This window comes from Limanda limanda, chromosome 3 (assembly GCF_963576545.1).
Source record: "Limanda limanda chromosome 3, fLimLim1.1, whole genome shotgun sequence".
NCBI classification, from domain to species: Eukaryota; Metazoa; Chordata; class Actinopteri; order Pleuronectiformes; family Pleuronectidae; genus Limanda; species Limanda limanda.
The window spans coordinates 3,245,044-3,264,257 of record NC_083638.1 but is presented as its reverse complement, the minus strand read 5'-3'; the positions used below and the strand labels follow the sequence as shown (position 1 = coordinate 3,264,257).

At 38.1% G+C, this 19,214-nt stretch overlaps 2 protein-coding genes across 4 annotated transcripts; one reads left to right on the top strand and one right to left on the bottom strand.

Moving 5' to 3' along the window:
- The first annotated feature begins 4,394 nt into the window (after nucleotides 1–4,394).
- Nucleotides 4,395–6,004, top strand: LOC132998100 (myoblast determination protein 1 homolog). The gene is made up of 3 exons (XM_061067595.1): nucleotides 4,395–4,925; nucleotides 5,466–5,535; nucleotides 5,811–6,004. The coding sequence occupies exons 1-3, from the start codon at nucleotides 4,395–4,397 to the stop codon at nucleotides 6,002–6,004; spliced, it is 795 nt and encodes a 264-aa protein (XP_060923578.1).
- Nucleotides 6,005–7,417: 1,413 nt separating this feature from the next.
- Nucleotides 7,418–18,675, bottom strand: LOC132998104 (troponin T, fast skeletal muscle isoforms-like). 3 transcript variants are annotated; one of them, XM_061067602.1, is made up of 14 exons: nucleotides 18,656–18,675; nucleotides 18,554–18,567; nucleotides 17,843–17,854; nucleotides 16,103–16,240; nucleotides 12,699–12,716; nucleotides 11,330–11,348; nucleotides 11,180–11,225; nucleotides 10,295–10,411; nucleotides 10,108–10,185; nucleotides 9,302–9,415; nucleotides 9,079–9,188; nucleotides 8,632–8,722; nucleotides 8,017–8,057; nucleotides 7,418–7,454 (listed from the first exon to the last, which is right to left on the bottom strand). In XM_061067602.1, the coding sequence occupies exons 1-14, from the start codon at nucleotides 18,673–18,675 to the stop codon at nucleotides 7,418–7,420; spliced, it is 855 nt and encodes a 284-aa protein (XP_060923585.1). The 3 variants fall into 3 exon arrangements, with proteins under 3 accessions (XP_060923585.1, XP_060923584.1, XP_060923586.1); XM_061067601.1 differs by lacking the exons at nucleotides 12,699–12,716; nucleotides 17,843–17,854 and adding an exon at nucleotides 12,932–12,949; XM_061067603.1 differs by lacking the exons at nucleotides 12,699–12,716; nucleotides 16,103–16,240; nucleotides 17,843–17,854.
- Between the last annotated feature and the right edge of the window lie 539 nt (nucleotides 18,676–19,214).

The window sequence follows — 19,214 nt, the reverse complement described above, 5'->3', positions numbered from 1 at the left end:
CGTGTCCTCGCCCACTGAGGTCGGATCAGACCGGGGTTTCATGGTCTCCTCGTTGGAGCTTTGATGGCGACGCTGGCGACAGGTGACGCGACTGAAAGATTTACTGTGTGTTTGTTTTCACTTGATGGACGGACAACAGAAGCCATTAACAGGCTGACTCAAACAAAACATGAGCCGCAGTAAATTCAGGTAATTGGGTGAAAGGTACAGAAAGTGATCTGGAAAAAACAAATCCATCAAATCATTGAATTATTAGTAAGATTAGATTAGATTAGATTAGTAAAACGCACCTTGAGAATATTTTAGTTTAAGATGTTCTGCCTGTGAAGGAAAGAACCTCGAGAACCTCAGTGAGCAAAAGGTTATAAAATAAATGATAAATGGATCCATCAAGAAGATTATTCACAGCAAACATAATCACTAGTTTCAGCGGTTTCATTATGATATGAATAATAAATTATACTTTTCATTTGAATAATTATAATGTAAATGATGAGAAATCTAAGAAATTCCACCCATTTTAATATACACATACAAATACTAAACCAACTCCAACAGCAGAGGACGCCTTCCCCCCCCCACACACAGACTTCAACAGCCTAATAAAAATATCTTCTCCTGGTACCTGACCCTGTAAACTGGTGGGATCCTTATGAAACCGGATCCGATCACAGTAACACAGGAGACGGAAACGAGATTAAAAGCTTCAGCTAAACTCAAAAAGAAAAGAAAATCTGAGATGAGGACAGACGATTACACAACCAGCTGGGAAATCACTGTGATGGTTCCAGCAGGTCCACACAACTATAACTCTGTTTTCCTTTTGTGATACAATAGTACATCTTACATGTTTATTCTTGTCGCCACTGACATGAGAATCGTATTAAAGGAGCTTTGCTACAGATTGTTTTCCTCCCTGTGGATTCTTCTGACTTTACTTTGTGCCTATGTTTGAGAATTTGTATTATTCGTTATTTATTTAAAATACTTCAATATAAGAATCCTCAAACTCCCACTAACTGAGTATAAAGACGTCACATATCTACATGGAATCAAATAATTAAATAATATATTCAGGTCAGTTTGGTCGGGGAATAAAGAAAAATAAGGAACTGAGCAATCAAGGGCACTTGCCAAAATTTCACTCAATTCAATAAATCAATGATTGGTGCAAAAAGAGAAAGAAAGGAAAGGAAATAAAGAAACATAAATTATAATAATAATTTTTTTCTTATTATTTGTCATTCAACTACTGTTTTTTTTTTGTCTTTTATCTTTGTTGTTGTTGATGTTTCGCTCTCTCTGCTTTGCAATGAAAAAAATATGTAGTTTCTCTTAAGCAATGATATCCAGACCTCAAAATGCATTTGGAAAACCAAAATAGTTGTTTGAACAATTTAAATATTTGCTGTGGTGAAATTACAACTGCTATATTAAAAACCAACGTATATGTCAAACAGCACTGAACCAAAAATCCATAAATGGATGTATAATATTGTTCTTAATATACTAAAACAAAAAATGGCTGACACAATCAAAACAAGATTATTTTGAATATAGGAAGTAACAACAAAACAGGACAATACAATTATTAAAGATAATCTCATAGGAAGTGAACACTGACTGATGTCGAATAAATCCAAAAATGACAAGTGCTCCTAAATTTATAAAACAATGAATTTATATAGAACAGACGAGACTTATTAAAACACTATAAAATAGTAAAATACATGAATGGTAACATTTAGGTTTGTGGCCTATACTGCAGCCAGCCACCAGGGGGCAATGCAGATGATGTGGCGATTTCAGTTTTGGGAGCTGTCATGTCGGCCAGCTTTATAAACAAGTCTATAATGCAAAAACAAAACAACGAAACAACAAAAGAAGCAGCAGACAAACACAGAAATGAAGAGGTTGGGGTTGTAAAGTTGCGAGTGATGAAGTGTTCAGTAAGAAACTGTAATAAAAAAGGAGTGGGACAGATTTAACTAACTTAGAACACTTTAAAAACTATGATGTCCTCATATGTGCTCTATAAGTTCTATTGGTTTCTTTGAATGAGCTCGGCAGAAAAGAGGTGGGGGTTGTGAGAGTTGATGGGGGGGGGGGCTCAGCCAAAATAAGAAAGGAACTTGTCTTAGATTTCATGAGCTGCTAAATTTAACACGGTGCCTTCATGGAGGTGGGAGGAGTCTGTGATCTGAGCTGAGCCGTCCAGCTCTTTATAACCTGAAGCTGTGAAGAGTCACTTTCACAAGACAACACACACAGAACATGTCTGAAGACACTGTCCCTCCAACAAGTAAACCTGGACTTTACATTAATGTGTGTGTAACATACAGTCTAACACTATTAGGAAGAATTAAAACCCAACTTTTAATATCCAACAAAACAAGACAACATGTTAATGTTAGATCACATAAGGAAAACAATGGTTGTTGGTTTTGTTAACAATCATCAAGAAAGTATTGAAATATCTATTAAATGAAAATACAAATACCATCAGTTAGATTCTCTCTCAGTATTTTGTGAAAATACAAATTGGTTCTGTTAAGTTATTTTAGTTAAATTTAAATCACAAGTTCAGTGAGATTGTTTCAAATCAAGAGCAAAGAAATCTTTACAGTTGACATTTCAACAAAATCTGTCATTTACCTAATGTCTCAAATAAATGTATATGTATATATAGATATATATATAAGACAATGATTTCAGTGCTTCATCTGAAACCCAGACGACATCTACAACAGGAAAGAAAAACAGATGACAACTTCAAACAAACCTTAAAAGTGATGAGAATCATTGAGCCTGTGAGTCGGGATCATTTCACCTGTTTGGACAAATTGTCTTAAACTGTTGTCCAGCGACGACCCTAAAACCCTTAAACCCTAAAACCCTAAAACCCTTAAACCCTAAAACCCTAAAACCCCGTCGGCCTTAGATCGGTGATCTGACGACACGGTGAACTTTGACCTCCTCAGCAGGACGCCAGCTCTCAGCAGTCGGAGGGATTCAAAGTATTAAACGTGGGTTCGTTTAAACACTAATCATTTTTAAATCAGAACAAGACGATTAGAGACCAGGAGATATGATTTGTTAAACTGTTGAATATCTGTATGATGTGATAAAATATGAAAATATATAATACAAATACAAATTCATTACTATAAGTTATATTCATTCAATGAGTAATTAAATACCATAGATTTATGCATCTTACTTCACTTCAATTTTAAACACAATAATGTTGTTTTATTTTTTAACCTCTTGCACTGTTTCTATCCTGTTAGAAAGTGAGAATGATAATAATGATAATGATTTCATTTGGTTTTCTTATTTAATTTATTATCTGCCAAAGTGTTTTATGGTAAAGTTAGTGTGGATGTCGTATGTTTATACAATGCACATTAACTATCCTTGGATATTTATATAAGGTCATTTTATTTTAATGCAGGTTGTATAAACTGACAACAACTGAATTTGAGCTCACACAACTAACTCCGGCTCATTTACAGGATTTTGTCATCAAATAAATATACAAATGAATGAAAATGAATGAATGATACAAAACACTGGACGAGAACAAACCACAGTTCTGCTGTTTTCTTCTATAACAACTTGTCTCAGCACAGATTTTCACTATGAAATATAATTATGAAATATCTGTATCTCATATGAAATTAGCAGGTGAAACTACCTGAAAATCAGCTGGTTAGATAATGAAAGTATCATTAAACTACAATTTGAGCTTTTATTGTAAAATGATTTATGTGTCATTTGGTCTTTTTCAAAATATTCATTACTACTAAACAAGTTAAAGTTAAAAAATCTCAGGTTTTTATATATTTATTTAGGAAAAAATAGTATATAATATATCATATATATATTATAAATATATATTTATTTGTAATACAATATAAAGAATATTTATTCATATGTTAAATTGTCGAATATCAACTCATCTTAAGACTGAACGATTAGTAAAGACTTGATCAGCTTATTTTTACGGCTTCATTTTTGTCGCTGAGTTTCACCTCAGTGACCCCAACACTCCCACACACACACATACAAACACACACACACATACACACACACACACCCCCCCCCCCCCACACACACCCTCCTGTTGGTCACTTACACCACAGCCCCGCCTCCAGTCCGACTCCTTTATAAAGACGAACTGAAGGAGGTGAAGTTACAAACACTAGTCCTTTAAAATCTCTCACTTCTCTCTCGACTATTTCTAATTTTTAAACACTTTCTCACCAGGTCAGCTGACTGTTGAGCTTTCTTTACTTCTTATGGTTTTACACTATTTCTAGTTCTCAAATCTAAGTTTTGTGGAGACTTTTATCAGTTCGGTTCTCAGAGGGGTTTTCTTCTCCTCTCTGCAGATGACGATGGATTTGTCAGACCTTCCTTTCCCTCTCTCTCCAACCAATGACCTTTACGATGACCCCTGCTTCAGCACCAGTGACCTGAACTTTTTCGATGACCTGGACGCCCGGCTCTTGCACGCCGGCCTAGTGAAGCCAGGGGACCACCATCAACACCACCACGTGCCCAAGGACGAGCATGTGAGGGCCCCGGGGGCCCCCCACCAGGCGGGACACTGCCTGCTGTGGGCCTGCAAGGCCTGCAAGACCAAGACCACTCACGAGGACAGAAGAAAAGCAGCGACCGTGAGAGAAAGACGTCGGCTCGGCAAAGTGAACACCGCCTTCGAGAACCTGAAGCGCTGCACTGCCTCCAATCCCAACCAGCGGCTGCCCAAAGTGGAGATCCTGCGCAACGCCATCAGCTACATCGAGTCGCTGCAGGCGCTGCTGAGGACGGGCCGGGACGACAGCTTCTACCCGCCGCTGGAACACTACAGCGCCGACTCGGACGCCTCCAGCCCCCGCTCCAACTGCTCCGATGGCACGGTGAGCCCAACAGCTGAAGAGTTCATGTGCTGCCTCGTGAAATGTAAAGAATGTGTCTGCAGGGTTTTTATTTCTGGCTACGGTGGCTAATTTCGATGAATGGGATTTTCAAGATGTACATTTGAATCTTTGATGCTTAAAATAACATTTAGGCTTGAGAAATAATTTGGTGATAAAAGCAGATTCGACACTTACAGCAGATATTTGTTTCAGTTGTTGAACTTTAAGATATTTTTATCAAGTGAGCAGCAGGTTTGAGCAGATTCAATCTTGATAATCTATGTGGCAGTAAACATGTTTGATGTAACTTTGCTAATGACATTCTAAACTGTAATTTTAAGAGTTGTACGTATGTGTATTAAAGGTTCACAGTGAATCATTTTCCAGACTAAAAGAACAAGATGTTAAAACCATAAAATTACAAATCTACAGGACAATTGTTCACTTTTGATTGGGGTAAACACTGCATCAGCTCCTGGTGTCTGCTAATCGATCGATGATATTTGGTTAATTGACTGATTGTTTGATTTATGCTTGCAGGTGGATTTCATGTCTCCGTGTTCAACCAGAAGTGAAAACAGTGACGGTTCCTACTGCAGTCAGACAGACGGTGAGTCTCTGTCCTGTCTCTCCTGTCTTGTTTATTTCATTCTTTCATATAAACAGCTTCATTTTATATGCGTTGGTTTTCTTCTTTATTGAAACTTGATTCCTGACTTTACCCCATGTGACGACATGACCATTCTTTCATAATATAACCGTGATTTAACCACTTTGACTATTTGTCCTTTGAAATAACGAGTCTGTGCCTCTTTCAACATGGCCTCCATTACCTGTCTGTTTCGTTTAAAGGCAAAAACTAATATTTCTTTATGTTTCTTACAGATTCCAGCAGCTCTAAACCGTCCTACATCTCTAGTTTGGACTGTTTGTCCAGCATCGTAGAGCGGATCAGCACGGACCCAGCTGTGGCCCCCCCGGGAGACAGCGTGGTTCCCCGGGGTCCTGGATCACCTGTGAACAGCCCTGCTGGCTCCAGGCCCTCGGCCGAACCCAGCAGCATGTACGAGCCGCTCTGAAGCTGACGGAGTCCCGGACTCAAATTCCACAGAGAAACAAACTTATTCCCCCTATTTTCAGAACTCTCTAAAATATTCCCTCTGCAGTTGGAGCAGAGATATTTTCATACCAACATGCTAAAGGGATTTCTCTCTTTGTTTGGATGAGAACATCTCAGTACACTTCCTTCAGCTTTCAGTCCGAATTAACTGAAGGATGCTGCATGATCCAAAAATATCAGCAGAAATGTATCTATACACACAAACATATATATATATATAAATATCTCTATATGGCTTTCATTGATTTCTGCTTCTGACTTAATGACCAAGGACCATTTTGTACATCTGTAAATAAGAGTTACTAGTTTATAGTACACGTTTATAGTACACACACACACACACACAAAGGATGCTGGGATTGTTGTGTCATATGTTTCTACATATTATTTATGAGTGTATACAATTTGAATAAAGCAATATTTATTTATCTCCTCCTCAGCAATAGTCTGTATTATGTAAACTGAAATTATTTCTCGAAGCATTATGGCATCTTTGACATCTTCTTCTGTCCTTGCAAACATATTATTCGCCACTGGGTGGCAGTACAAAACAAACTTGAAGCACAATCTAGCTGCTCTGATTGGCAGAAAAACATAAAATCTTTACCTGCTATGTTTAGGATGTTTTCATCAGACTATCAAAATGTTTGACTTTTATGTGCTTCAATTATATCAGTCATCATGTCAGGCATCTTTGAAATGTTACATGGTTGCACATTGTTGAACAGGAATTATTTCAGAGCAGCTTGTAAATATTTAAAGGAAGTTAATCACTTAAATTTTTCTTTATTTTTGGCAAAGATAAATTAACAGTTCTTTAAAAGTTTATTATTTACCCACACTATAGTAAAAGTTTGGTCAGGAAGTTTTAATTACAAATCTTATCTTAAATAGATTGACTTTTATTCAAAGTACGATTCTAAGTCAATGTGGATTTTACAATAATAAGTACTGATTAATAAAACATTACTTGTTATTACCAATAATGTTAAGTTCAATAAACATCCACTTGTTGCAATTCACTTGCGTTATCTGTTTTTTCTCACACTTCAGGTTTGTAAAACATAAAAAGGTTTATTTCTTATCTTTATTTATATTGTGTCGGGTTTTAATTGAATCCACGGGACGCTAATCGATGTGATTCGCACAAACTTGGACACTCAGACTATAGGACGAAGAATTCTGGAATTTATTGTCTCAACAGTTAAATTTTTTTATTTTTTAACACAAATACTTTGAGAACATTTTTTATATTTATGTAATTTTATTGGAGCTAAATTCATACAGAAAACACTCAATGCTGCTGATGTTGGAGCCGCTCCTGTAGCCGAGGGAACGCGCTTCCTGTCGGCCGGACGCCACGAGGAGCCGCTCACTTCCTGCGGCGCGAGGCGGCGCCCTTCTTGCTGCTGCAAGACGCAAAAAACAGAGTCAGATCTGAACAGTGACACTTTAAAAATGAAACTCTACTTCTCTACGTCACCATGAACAAGAGTGAGGGGAAGTAGCTGTGTCACCTCTCAAGGTTTAAAAAATAATCATTTTTAATATGAGCAAATTATGAGCACCATAATTGAAAAGTCCACATTTTTAACTTTAATTTTCTCAAACCTTCTATAGTAAAATTTTGTTTCATTTGTGTTTGTCTGTTCTGTTTGAGTCTGAGATACTAGACTGGACTGTTTTATTAAACAGGAAATGATTAAAGTTGTGAAAAAACTTTGAACTGATCAATACCTAAAAACAAACTTTAAGTCCCTTTAATTAGCCTTTATAAAAGATTCATGAGAATGTAATAGATGGTTTATAACACATTAGAATCTATAGAACAGTTAAAGTGTTTGATAAGTATAATCTATATTAGAGCCTTATTTTAATATATTCTTGTTAATTATCTGTTAATACACGAGACAGAACTCATGAAACAATTGTTTTCTGACGTAGTGTGTAAATGTTTGTGTGTTCACTCACTGTTTTTGCAGCTCGTCGATACGGTTTCTGAGAGAAATGACCTGAAAGAGAAGATGAACTGTGACTTGCAGATACATCTCAGCTGTTCACATCCAGGACCTCAACAGTCCTGGAAGATGTTGCAACTTTTCCAACAGAGGGATCAGTGGGTAATTTATGCAAAGACATACGCAAGTTATTAATGCAGGAACTGCTTCCTTTGCTCATTTGTGAGGGAAACAGAAATTATCTTCACAAACAAAGTCTAAGACAAGGTTAATTCTGAACACAAAGAAAATACCAAAGCGTCAAAATCGTCGACATGATTTTCCTGGTTCACACTTTCATAGTAACAACGAGCTCCAACAATCCCAGGAGTAGCTATAACGCCTGTGGATTGTGGGTAGTGTAGTCTTTCTCCTTTACAGAGCAAATTAACTCACAATCTCGTGGCTTGTAGTAAGTCTACCTCGGATGGTTACAATATTATGGATTGTTTTTAATATCTCTATTCGGAAAATGAATGGGATTATTTACACAATGAGAAAATACAATGCACGAAGCCGAGACATCATACAAATAATGGTACAATTGAATCCAAGGGAAACATACGGACTCTGCTCGTGCGTTACTGACCTCGTATCTCTGTCTCTTCAGCTTCTCACAGTGGTCGTACTTAATGGCCTCCAGGCTGTGAAGCCACTCCCACAGCTCCTTCGCCTTTTCCCTGACAAACACAAACCAAAGATTCAATGAACAACCTTAGAAAAATGTTTAATTTATATATTTAAAAAAGTTACAAAACTTTAGTGTTTGAGAAAAATAGAAAAGATGATAGAGTAGCTATGTAAGTGAACCACAAAGGTGAAAACCAATTTAAATTTTGATATTTCGTGACTTTGCCGAACATTCTGACTATGGTTGGTTAATGATGAATATTAGATTAATTGACGCAGGTTCGTGTTTACAGGTGATTTATCTGCTCATTGTACGTTCAGATCTGACAGAACAAGACAACGTGTGCTCTCTTTGGTGAAATGATTGTGTTTCGAGTCAGTGACTTGTCTTCTTCCCGTCCGTTACCTCAGCTTGTCCTCGTTGAGGTCTGCGACGCTCAGGGGTTTGCATCTTTCTGACATAATCTTCTTCTTCTTCTCTCTCTCGGTCTGCTTCTTTCCTCTCTTCTGGTCAATCTAGAAAAATCCAAGGAGGTCAAACTCCACATCTCCTCAGCGTTTGTATGAAGTTGAGGCAAGAATTTGAAATTACAACAACAAAAAGAAAAAAATAAGTAAACGAGGCTCACCTTCTGCAGGTGGCTGCTGTAGCCCGACCCCATGTTGCTCAGTGCGGTCTTCTTCTTAGCGTCATCCTCAGCCTTCCTCTGGGCGTCGGCATCCTCCTTCCTCTGCCGCTCAGCCTGTCAGAGGAATTTCAAAATGTCACAATTCGACAACGTGGCAGACGGAGGGACACCCGAGATTTTTACTCAAAATGAATTCCTTGTGTCAGAAATGTCCACAAAATGAGGAAAATACTGTATTTGCTGCACCTTTAAACTTCTCTGGGTATAGTGACTAATAGAAATTGAAGTAAGTATTTATTTAAGTACATGTGTTTTACATTAGGAATAAATAGTTTGAAAATAATAACAAGTTGCAGCGTCTCTTGCGTGGATTAAAGTAAAGTGTGCTTGACCTTTTCTAAATCTCTTCTAGATCATCAAGTGAAAGAAATGATTTGATCTTGTTTAAATGTGTTTAAAAGGCATCAAGACTGGACAAGAGACAATTATACTGCTAATGATTTGACCAGAAAGTTATAATTACAATTAAATATTGTATAATTACTATAATTTGGTTTCATTAAACTGCAGGAAATTGTATGAGCATTCGTGTAGTAAATACAAGAGGACCCAGAATGGACCCCTGAGGGATCCCACAGAGGAGGGAACCTCCAAGTATGACTGAGAGGAACCTAAAGGAACCAGTCCAGAAGCCTTCACAGTTTTTCAGTTTACTGTGCAGATGTAAATGCAGTAGATGTCAGTGTGACACTGCTTTTCAGCCTGGTGGTGAATTACTCTGCTGTGACCACTAGGTGGCTGCGTACCTCCCGTCTGGCCTGTCGCTCTTTGTCTCGGTCACTACGAATCCTCTGCTGCTCGGATCTCTCAGCTCGACGCTTCTCCTGAAAGCACAAAGTCAAAAGGCAGAATGAAAAGCTGTCTGTGCGTTGTTTTATTATTGGACAGACACGACCGTCGTTTCTACATGTTTTTCTTCAGGCAAAATCTCACAATTCGATCTTTGAGACCAATGAGTTCTTCTTCTTCTTTCTTCCTGTGCTCGAAGTGAGCGTCGATCAGCGACTGCAGCTCGATCAGATCCTTGTTTTGGCGTTTCTTCTGCATGTCCTTGAGGAAATGGGCAGATGAGTCAAGAGATGATACTTGTTGTGGACAGTACATGGGACAAAGTTGCTGGTCCCAAACCCATGCTGATGATTTAACTGTAACGTGAGTGATTTTCAGCAGAAAGTTTCTCATTTGTTGGTGTCAATTTACAGCAATAATTTAATCACTCATTCATTATTTCTGCTGCTATTTCCTGTGTATTGGTTTGTTGGTTTTGTCAGCAGACGCACACAAAAACTACAGAATGAAAAATGAACAGCATTCCACAAAACTTGGTGGAAGGATGGGACAAGGGCCCGCAAAAAAAGAGGATCCAGAAAACATTTAAATCACTTTCTCTAACTTGGATTCACCAATTTCCCCGGAACTGGATCTTAGATCTTGCTGACAAATATCAGGCTTGTTTAGAGGACTGATACCTACGAGTGTGTATCCTTATTGAATTTAAGCCTTGGTGGATGTACTCTCACATAGTTGGGCAATAATCTGTCCAGAAGTTTTTGTGCAATCTTGCTAACAAACCAACCAACCAAATGGGCAAGTGGTGAAAACAAAACCTCCTTGCTGCAGGTAATAAAGCACTTTGTGAATGAAAACACAGAAAGCAATCACCTGTCCCTGACAAGTGATGTAGTAAGTGATGTTCTGATGATTGGAACTGATGTTAGATCACATTGTTCAACCCCGACAGTCGTACAACCTAACTTGATGGGAGAACAGAGTTTTAAATAAATTCCTCTGGATAAATATTGATAAACAAAAACTTACATCAAAGTCCACTTTCTCGCCATCGGGGATCTTCGGAGCAGAAGGTCTGTGGAAACACATGATATTCAAATAGTACCAACCAGTAACAAACCAGAGAAATAACCATGTTAAAGCCACAGATCAGAGACTGTAAAATTTTTATGAACTCACTTGAACTTTGGCTTCTCCTCTGGTTTTACAGATTCCAAACAGGACACAAGAGAGAAATCAAAGTGTTAGAGAATCAAAAGAGAAGCGAAGTGAAGTCTAAAGAGCTGCTGGTTAATCAGGGGGAATCCATGTGGACAAGCTGAGTTACATCTGCATGTTCTTTCACACCTTGGTCGGAATAAAATGTGAGTCTTCATTTTAGCAGAACTTTCTATCATCATCAGTGGCCTGATTACTGTGTGTTAGTCTCTCAGTCAAGTTCTTTAAATAAACATTAATACTGGTTGAAAGTCAATGCTCCTAGAGGGGTACGACTGCAGACTGATTTAAGACGAGCATTGACTGAAGTTCATCGGTTTGTTAATTTGTTCTTGTCCGACCAAAATATCGGATAATCGCAGGGTTTACTTTCAAAAAGAGAGAAATCCCCATGATTGTGAATGTAGGTGTGTGTAAATAAATGGCCTCTTTCTGCAGCCATGACACTGTGTAATCTTATGGAGCAACTGCAACAGTCACGGACGGACACACATTTATAAATATCGAATACAGATTGAAAAATACCGGAATTCCCCTTTAACATTTACTGGAATCTCAGCTCCAGGAATCTGATTGATTCCATGTAAAATAAATATTTTGTTAAGTCAAACAAATAAGACAAAAACAAATAAACTTTGCGAACAGCAGTTTTTAATCAAAGCTCAACAAGAATTAGCATAATTCAATTAGCATATTTCCAATATGCTCTTTAACTGTTCAATTATTCAATATGCAGCAAATGCCATATTTTTGAACTCTATGTGTAATTGATTGAGGTTAATATGAACACCAGGTACAGTGCATGAATCTAGAAATCACACGTTTTTGTTTTGGATACGTTTTCAGTCAACAAATCTTTCTTTGGTCGACCACATCTTTGGTTAAAACAATATGTTTCTTTATTTCTGTGCATTTTCTTTCCAGTGAAAGTTCGTACACAGGTATGAGGCCACTGAAAAATATTGATTTATTCCACAAGGTTAATTTGTTGTGCATTAGTTTGTAAATCAAACCAATATAACCAGAGACGTTTAAAGTGCTAATCAGGATCAGTACACTGTCTGTCATAAATCACCACAGAAACTATTTAATTCAACATACGCGCACACTTTCACTTCACGTAAGACTTTATGTGATTACTGTTAATTGTTTTTTAATTATTGTGGTAAAAACAACCGGGTTCGGGAGGTTTGTGATTAGCTTTTTTATATTATATGGGACCTTAATTGATAATAACAATATTACTACTTGAAAAAAACAAGAACAGAAAACAGACATGGGAGGAAAACGCAGGCAAAGCGACAGCGACTCAGCAGGAAATACAAACTACCATCTTGATCGCCCTCCTCTGGCAGGAAACATTCATGCGAAAAAGAGAAGAAGCAGAGATGAGAGAGCGGCCCTTCACCATGACTCAGCATTTCTGAATACACCTCCGTCCGCTGAGACTAAGCGGGTCGATTTTCCTCTCATTTGTGGAAACCAACAAGTCAGACAAATCAAAGTGTGAAACAGAAAAAAGGGTCTAATCAGAAGAACGGAGAAGAATTCAAATCAACATACCTTCCTCTTCATAGGCCTCTGCATGCAGCAAGCGTCCGGAGCAAGAGCAGAACAGAAACCATTAGTGATGGGACAGGGCAGCTTGTTCATGTTTTACGCTGCACAGCTTATCAAGCCACATTTACAGGATTGGGGCGTTTGTGGGCGTCGCTGCACGAGTCCAACGCCGCAGGAGGTTTTATTACTCATGTTGGATGTTGGAAAACAAAACTCTAACTGCATGTTTCTGGCTCAATACTCATAAAGACACTCGAATGACAGAGTGCACTTTATAAATAACGTGCCTCAGACTACACATCATTTACTGGGAGGAATTGTCTTTATTGGCTGTGGCTCGAATCCCCTTGTTTCCTATGCTATTCATGATATAGGATTCCACTTCAAGCATGTTGGCAGCAACCAGGTAGAAAGTGTTGCATTCGCTTTTAGATAATAGTTAAAAACTGCTTTAATTCTGTTTGACAGTTTGGAGGCAAAAACTGTTTCTTTCTTGTCATCTTTAAATCCTTTACAGATTTATTTATTATAAATACAACTAAATAATGATCATGCGTAAATCAAGTTACCTGTCAATGTAATGAGAAGCTACCAGCAGTATTTGACGATTATATATTTTTTTACTTTGCTACTTAAAGTATACTAATCTTCTAATACTGTATATACAATTATTTTGATCAAACTCTGACAGCAGGACCTTTACTTGTTTTGCACAAGACAAACATTGTTTAAACATTTAAAGCAACTTACTGTAAATTATTATAATAATAATAATAATGTGTACCTGAGAGTATTGTCTCCTTTTTGTTCCTTTCGTACAGGAAGACAGACGGAAATCTTTGAAAACGTATAAAAACTAATGATCAAAGGCTCTTTTTGAGTTTGATTCAGGGTCTTTGGGTAGATTTTATTATAATTTATAATTTTGCAGCGACTCCACCTGCATGTAAAGTAAAATGCAGAGTTTGCAGAGGTGGAGGACGGATGGAGACGATCGCGTTGCACCACAACGCCCCAATGTAAATGTTCAGGAGCAGTTTGCCAGTTTCACTCTTCGTCTTCACACAGAGAGAAAGATGCTAAACATGAACTGAAGGGAGCTGAAGAGAAAAGGCCTTTACATGGCTGACATTACCCATCATCCTCTCTGCTAAGGCCTCGACGTTTGCCCAAAGCAAACAAACGAAACTGACGTTGAAACGAGACGTCGGTTTGGGCCGAAGGCCGCGGAGGAGACGGGAAAGTCGATTCATGCAAACGCAGCTTTTCTTCTTCTTCCTTTCAACATTTATATGCACGGCTCAAATTCAGCACACACATGTGACAGTGAGCGATAACACAGGAAATGAAAAGTGTGGGGTTCATGGACATTGTTGAAGATGCCAGAAGACCCACGAAGGTTCAGGCATCTGGAACAAGTGCAACACACACAGTGACCACTGTATGATTGTTAAGTTCTGTTTCTCGACGCTGACACTGTGTGCGTCCAATGGGTTTGGTTGTGTCATACACTGTTGATGAGGCAGCAATATTCATCAACTGGTATGAATCAACAAACTGCTGATTTCAGTAGTTGTGTTATAAGTTGTGATTATAGAACTTTGTCTAGGAGCTGCCACTAACTAATAAAGTTATTCAAATTTAGATTGTTTATCATAGTAATAAATACATCATGGAAATACAACAAAGATAGACATTTATATTCTGTATGGTTTAAATGTTGACTTGATGGTGGAGAAATAGTCTTTGGTCAAACCCTGTCCTAGAGAAACTTAGTCTTCGATCACTAGGGAAATTGTATTTTATTTTACAAGCTGCACAAATGTTCACATGTGTAAATGTTTGTTAATTGGCTTTTGTCTGTTTATTTCAATTTCTAAATCAATTTCTAGATTCTGGCAGCAAATAAATGTTCTGTAATTATTCGATGGACTTTAGCTGTTGTCTGTGTTTATGTTCAGATAAATGCAACATGTTGAAACTCCAGAATTCGGAGGCGAGTCAGTTACAGCTTTAGCTTGTTGCTGTTACACTGAGCGATAACATGTGGGTTTTGTGTTTGTCTAAATGTTTTTTAAAATATTTTTATTCTGTTGTAAATGCATGTTAAAGTCCTTTATTTCCTCTGCAGAGTTTTGTTCCGTACTGGGTGGTTATGAAGAGGAGGTAACTCCAGTGGAAAGGCCTGAAGGGAAACTGAAATGTAAAAAACTAGATGAGTGGAACTGCAAAAAATATCCAACCCAACAAGACAATTGAGTTTTGAGTCGTCACGTTTTCTTTTAATATATATCTGCCAGGAAAGATCAAGAGAATAGATCATATATAACTCAAAATAATATCTCCACAAACTGGAGGATTTTCTTCACTGTTTGAAGGAAAGTCACTTTGTTTCCTTCCTGACATGGTTTGATTAGAGTTTCTGCTCTTTTCTTACATTCCCCTGCAATTTATCACAAAACCAGCGTTTACCCAGCAAATTACTCGGAATTCTGAGTAAAATTATTATTTCCTCCAACAAATAAGAGCAACCGTTTTTACTTTTTAAGATTATAAAACTGTTTGGAAACTTGAAAATAAAATATTCACATTATAAAAGCTAAGAATTTTATGAAACAAATTAGAGAATATTGCTTCAAGATAGTTCTGTCTATTCAACTGCTGTTAATACAACTGTGTTACTACACAGAATTATGTGATAAAAGAAAATGAAACTTGTTGTTGTGTAAACTTTTAAAAACTGTGTGTGGACTTCCTTTTTTACTTTGCTTTATCTTTATTTCTACACAAAGTGCTTTTCAAACAGTGGACGTCTGAAATCAGGCCACACTTCTGCTCCACATTCCACTGAGGTCTCGCAGTTGGCGCCGCAGCATCTGTCATTGTGACAGGCAGAAAATAAACCGCTTGGCACCAATGACGCACTGAGTAATTATGTTAAAGGTGACTGCTAATCTCCTATTAATCCTGACAACTGGCTTTGAAGGGTACAAATTAAGGTTTTGACATCACCGACTAGAAAAGTTTACAAGGCTCCACTGTAACTGCAGGAAAATGTAGAAGCAAAAAGTAAAATCACACAGAATTTTCCTCTAAAGACTCAAGACTGTGACTCGTCGAGCAGGATATGTTTTGCTGGATGTCCAGCAGGAGAAGGGTGAACATGCCACATACCTTCCTCCTCTTGCACCACCTCCTGTGGCTCGGGCTCTGGTTCGGGTTCTGGTTCTGGTTCAGGCTCTGACTCTGGCTCTGCTTCTACCTGGGCATCCGCCTCAGGGGCTACTTCTACCTCTACTACCTCCTCCTGGGCTACGGGCACGCAGCATGCACCAAGTCGCCGGGGGAGAGGGAGGGTGTCGGAGGAGGCCGTTAATGGAGACCACAGACATTACAGAGCCATTAGAAACCAAAAGTGAGAGAATACTTTAGTTACACAGAGGATGGAAGTTTGAGCGAGGGATAGCGCTGCTGGAGAACGGAGAGAGAGAAACAGATGATGATGAGAGAAGGTCAGTGGACCTTCCACACAGAAGCCATATTGAACCGTCGGGCTGGAAAACTTCCTGAAGAACAGCCGATGGAAAAACTGGACCTGACTCATTTCAATCCCTGAAGTCATATTGCTCTCTCTGTATTTGCAGATAATCAGTTTTGGGAAATATATCCAATGTTTTGATAATATTCACCATCATATAATGCTGTGGGTTAGCGTTAGTTGAATGTCGTGGATAATTATAGATACGGCTTCAGTCTAAACTGGTTCTGTGTTCCACTAGCTTCTGTAACTGGATGCAAACTTTGCTAATTTGTTCTTTCTGTAAAAAAATGAAGCATATTCCAATAAAAATTAACATTTGTAAATTTAACAAAGATTTGCAAACTTTGAGGACAGTTCGGGCATGAAAGAGTCAAAAAGTCTAAATTTCTTTGCACTTAGTGGGAGATATTGTTTCTGTTTCAAATTTGGAAAGTAAAAAGTAAATGTAACTTTTTACTTAGCAGACATGAAACAAAGGAACATGTCGTTTTTGTTTTTTTAACGTTTATTTAATCTTGCTTTTAATCCTGCCTCAGACATATGATTCTGCGATGGTGCCTCTTTTTTAATCTCGTTTTTACCTCATCCCACTGTTTTTACTTTGCCATGTTTTTTAAAGCATTTAAAAATAAACTTGAATAAACTAATGTACAGAAAGACTCAACAAACCAGCGAAGCAACAGCTTGGTCCTAACAGTAATGTGACATGAATTCTCTGAGCCAGTTTTCTCTCTGAATATTTTCCTATATTTGGATCAGCAGCTCCACGTTTGTCCTCCAGACAGTTTCCAGCTCCACTGTTTGAAATATGGCCGTTGTGTGAATGAGGTCGACGACCGTTGCACTGATGTGACATCCACAGATGGCCGTGTAAACATGTCACATGACAAGAAAATAAATGTAACGCTCAAAAAAGCTCGGCCACATTTTTTTCTTAACCATGTGATTTGAAACATCACTCATTTAGAAGAAGAAACCTTTAACCTGGAAGTGTTTGACTGACAGCTGGAGTTAGCTTTACACTGCAGAACATTACAAATACACACATGTGCGCTTCTTTCTGCACAAATACTGATATTGTGTGAAAATGCTAATGTTAATGCAACTGTGGATAATTGAGGAGACAATCCTGACTCACCTGACGCACTTGTATTTAACTTTTATCAACAATTAAACCCGAATGCGGTTTAAGAGTTTTTACTTTGCAGGGAAATCCTTTTGAAGCTCAACTTAAATCCATGTAAATGTTCTATATTCTGTCTTATTAGCAGGTGTCAATGTCAAACACTTCAAATTAAAGGTGAAGCCAGGGGCCGACACATTAGTACAGTGGAAAAATATCTGAAATGTGGAATCGATTCAGTCGTCTTTACCTTCCTCCTCGTCTTCGGTTTGGGAAAGAAAGAGATGAGAAGAGAAACAAACAGGACATCAAGTCATTTCAGCACATCACAGGAATCTGGGTCAATTTACCCAAGTAAAATAAACACAATATATGTTACCAGGGAATCTGACACTTATTTCCAATAAAGGAAAAAGTAGAAAAACACGTTAAAATCATGTCTTGGTGAATTTAATGAAGTCGCCAATGTCTGTTTTGCCTCTTTCAAAGTTGAAATAAAAATTAAAAAAAACTTGAAATATAAATAAAAATGTTTTGTAAATTCTATTGATTTAATTTCAACATGGTTTCAGACACAAAAAGAGGAACAGATGAAAAATAGGTAAAAAAGATGAAATGAAAAAAGAGACTCCGAATGAAGACAGACACACGAAGACACAAACAACAAGGACTTTGTGTAAAAAACACAACCACAGATAGAACGACTACAAGGAGACTTAAAACAAAAAGACAAAATACAACCACAAAAAGTCCTAACCCCCGCCCCAAAAAAAAGATAGGAAAAGATACCAAGAGACCAAACAACCAAAAATTAACAGAAAGACGACAAGAGACTGAAAAGGACACAGAATGAACAAAAGGAGACAGACAAAGAGAGAGAATGAGTCTGAGGGTCCTGGACAGCAGGGACGAAGACACGTAGAAATTAAAGTAATTGAAATGTTTCTGAATGGTCACTTACCCTCGTACTGGTCCCTGAAAAGACAAAGAAATACGAGACGTTTAGAAACGAAAGGTTAAATTCTCATGTTGTGCGTTGATGTGCATGTTTGGAAGCACTTACACTTCCTCGGTGTCCGACATGGTGAGTGCAGACTTCACACCTGAGGGGAAAGAACAGGAATGAGACGGTGCTGATGTGAAACGAGTCAGAGACGCTGCTCTGCCGCTCAAATACCAGAACTCCTCCTCCTTAACCTTCAGGCTTCGCTAATTTACATGATCCCACAGAAAACATGTGGTTGCCTAGCGACGTTTAGATGATGACAGGTTTCTGTTTCAATTTGTAATGTTACTATGGATAGAATTAATTACACATTCAGAATCCACATGTTTAATTATAACTGCCACGTTATGGACAAGTAAATGTTTTGGCACTAAGTAGAAAATAAGGAGATTCTTTAAAAAGCTACTTTTCCGATCCAGTTTCATTCTATTGGGGTCGAGACAGAAATCGCAGATGATCTCAACACTTGGACGAATGAAACCAAAACCAGTTGCATGACTACAGTCGAGTCTTTTGTCTTCACAGTTCGAGTCCGAGGAGCCGGGGTCGAGTCCTCGTTTCCCGAGTCCGAGCACCGACTGATACTGATGGTGAACGAGACAGTTCCCTGTGAACT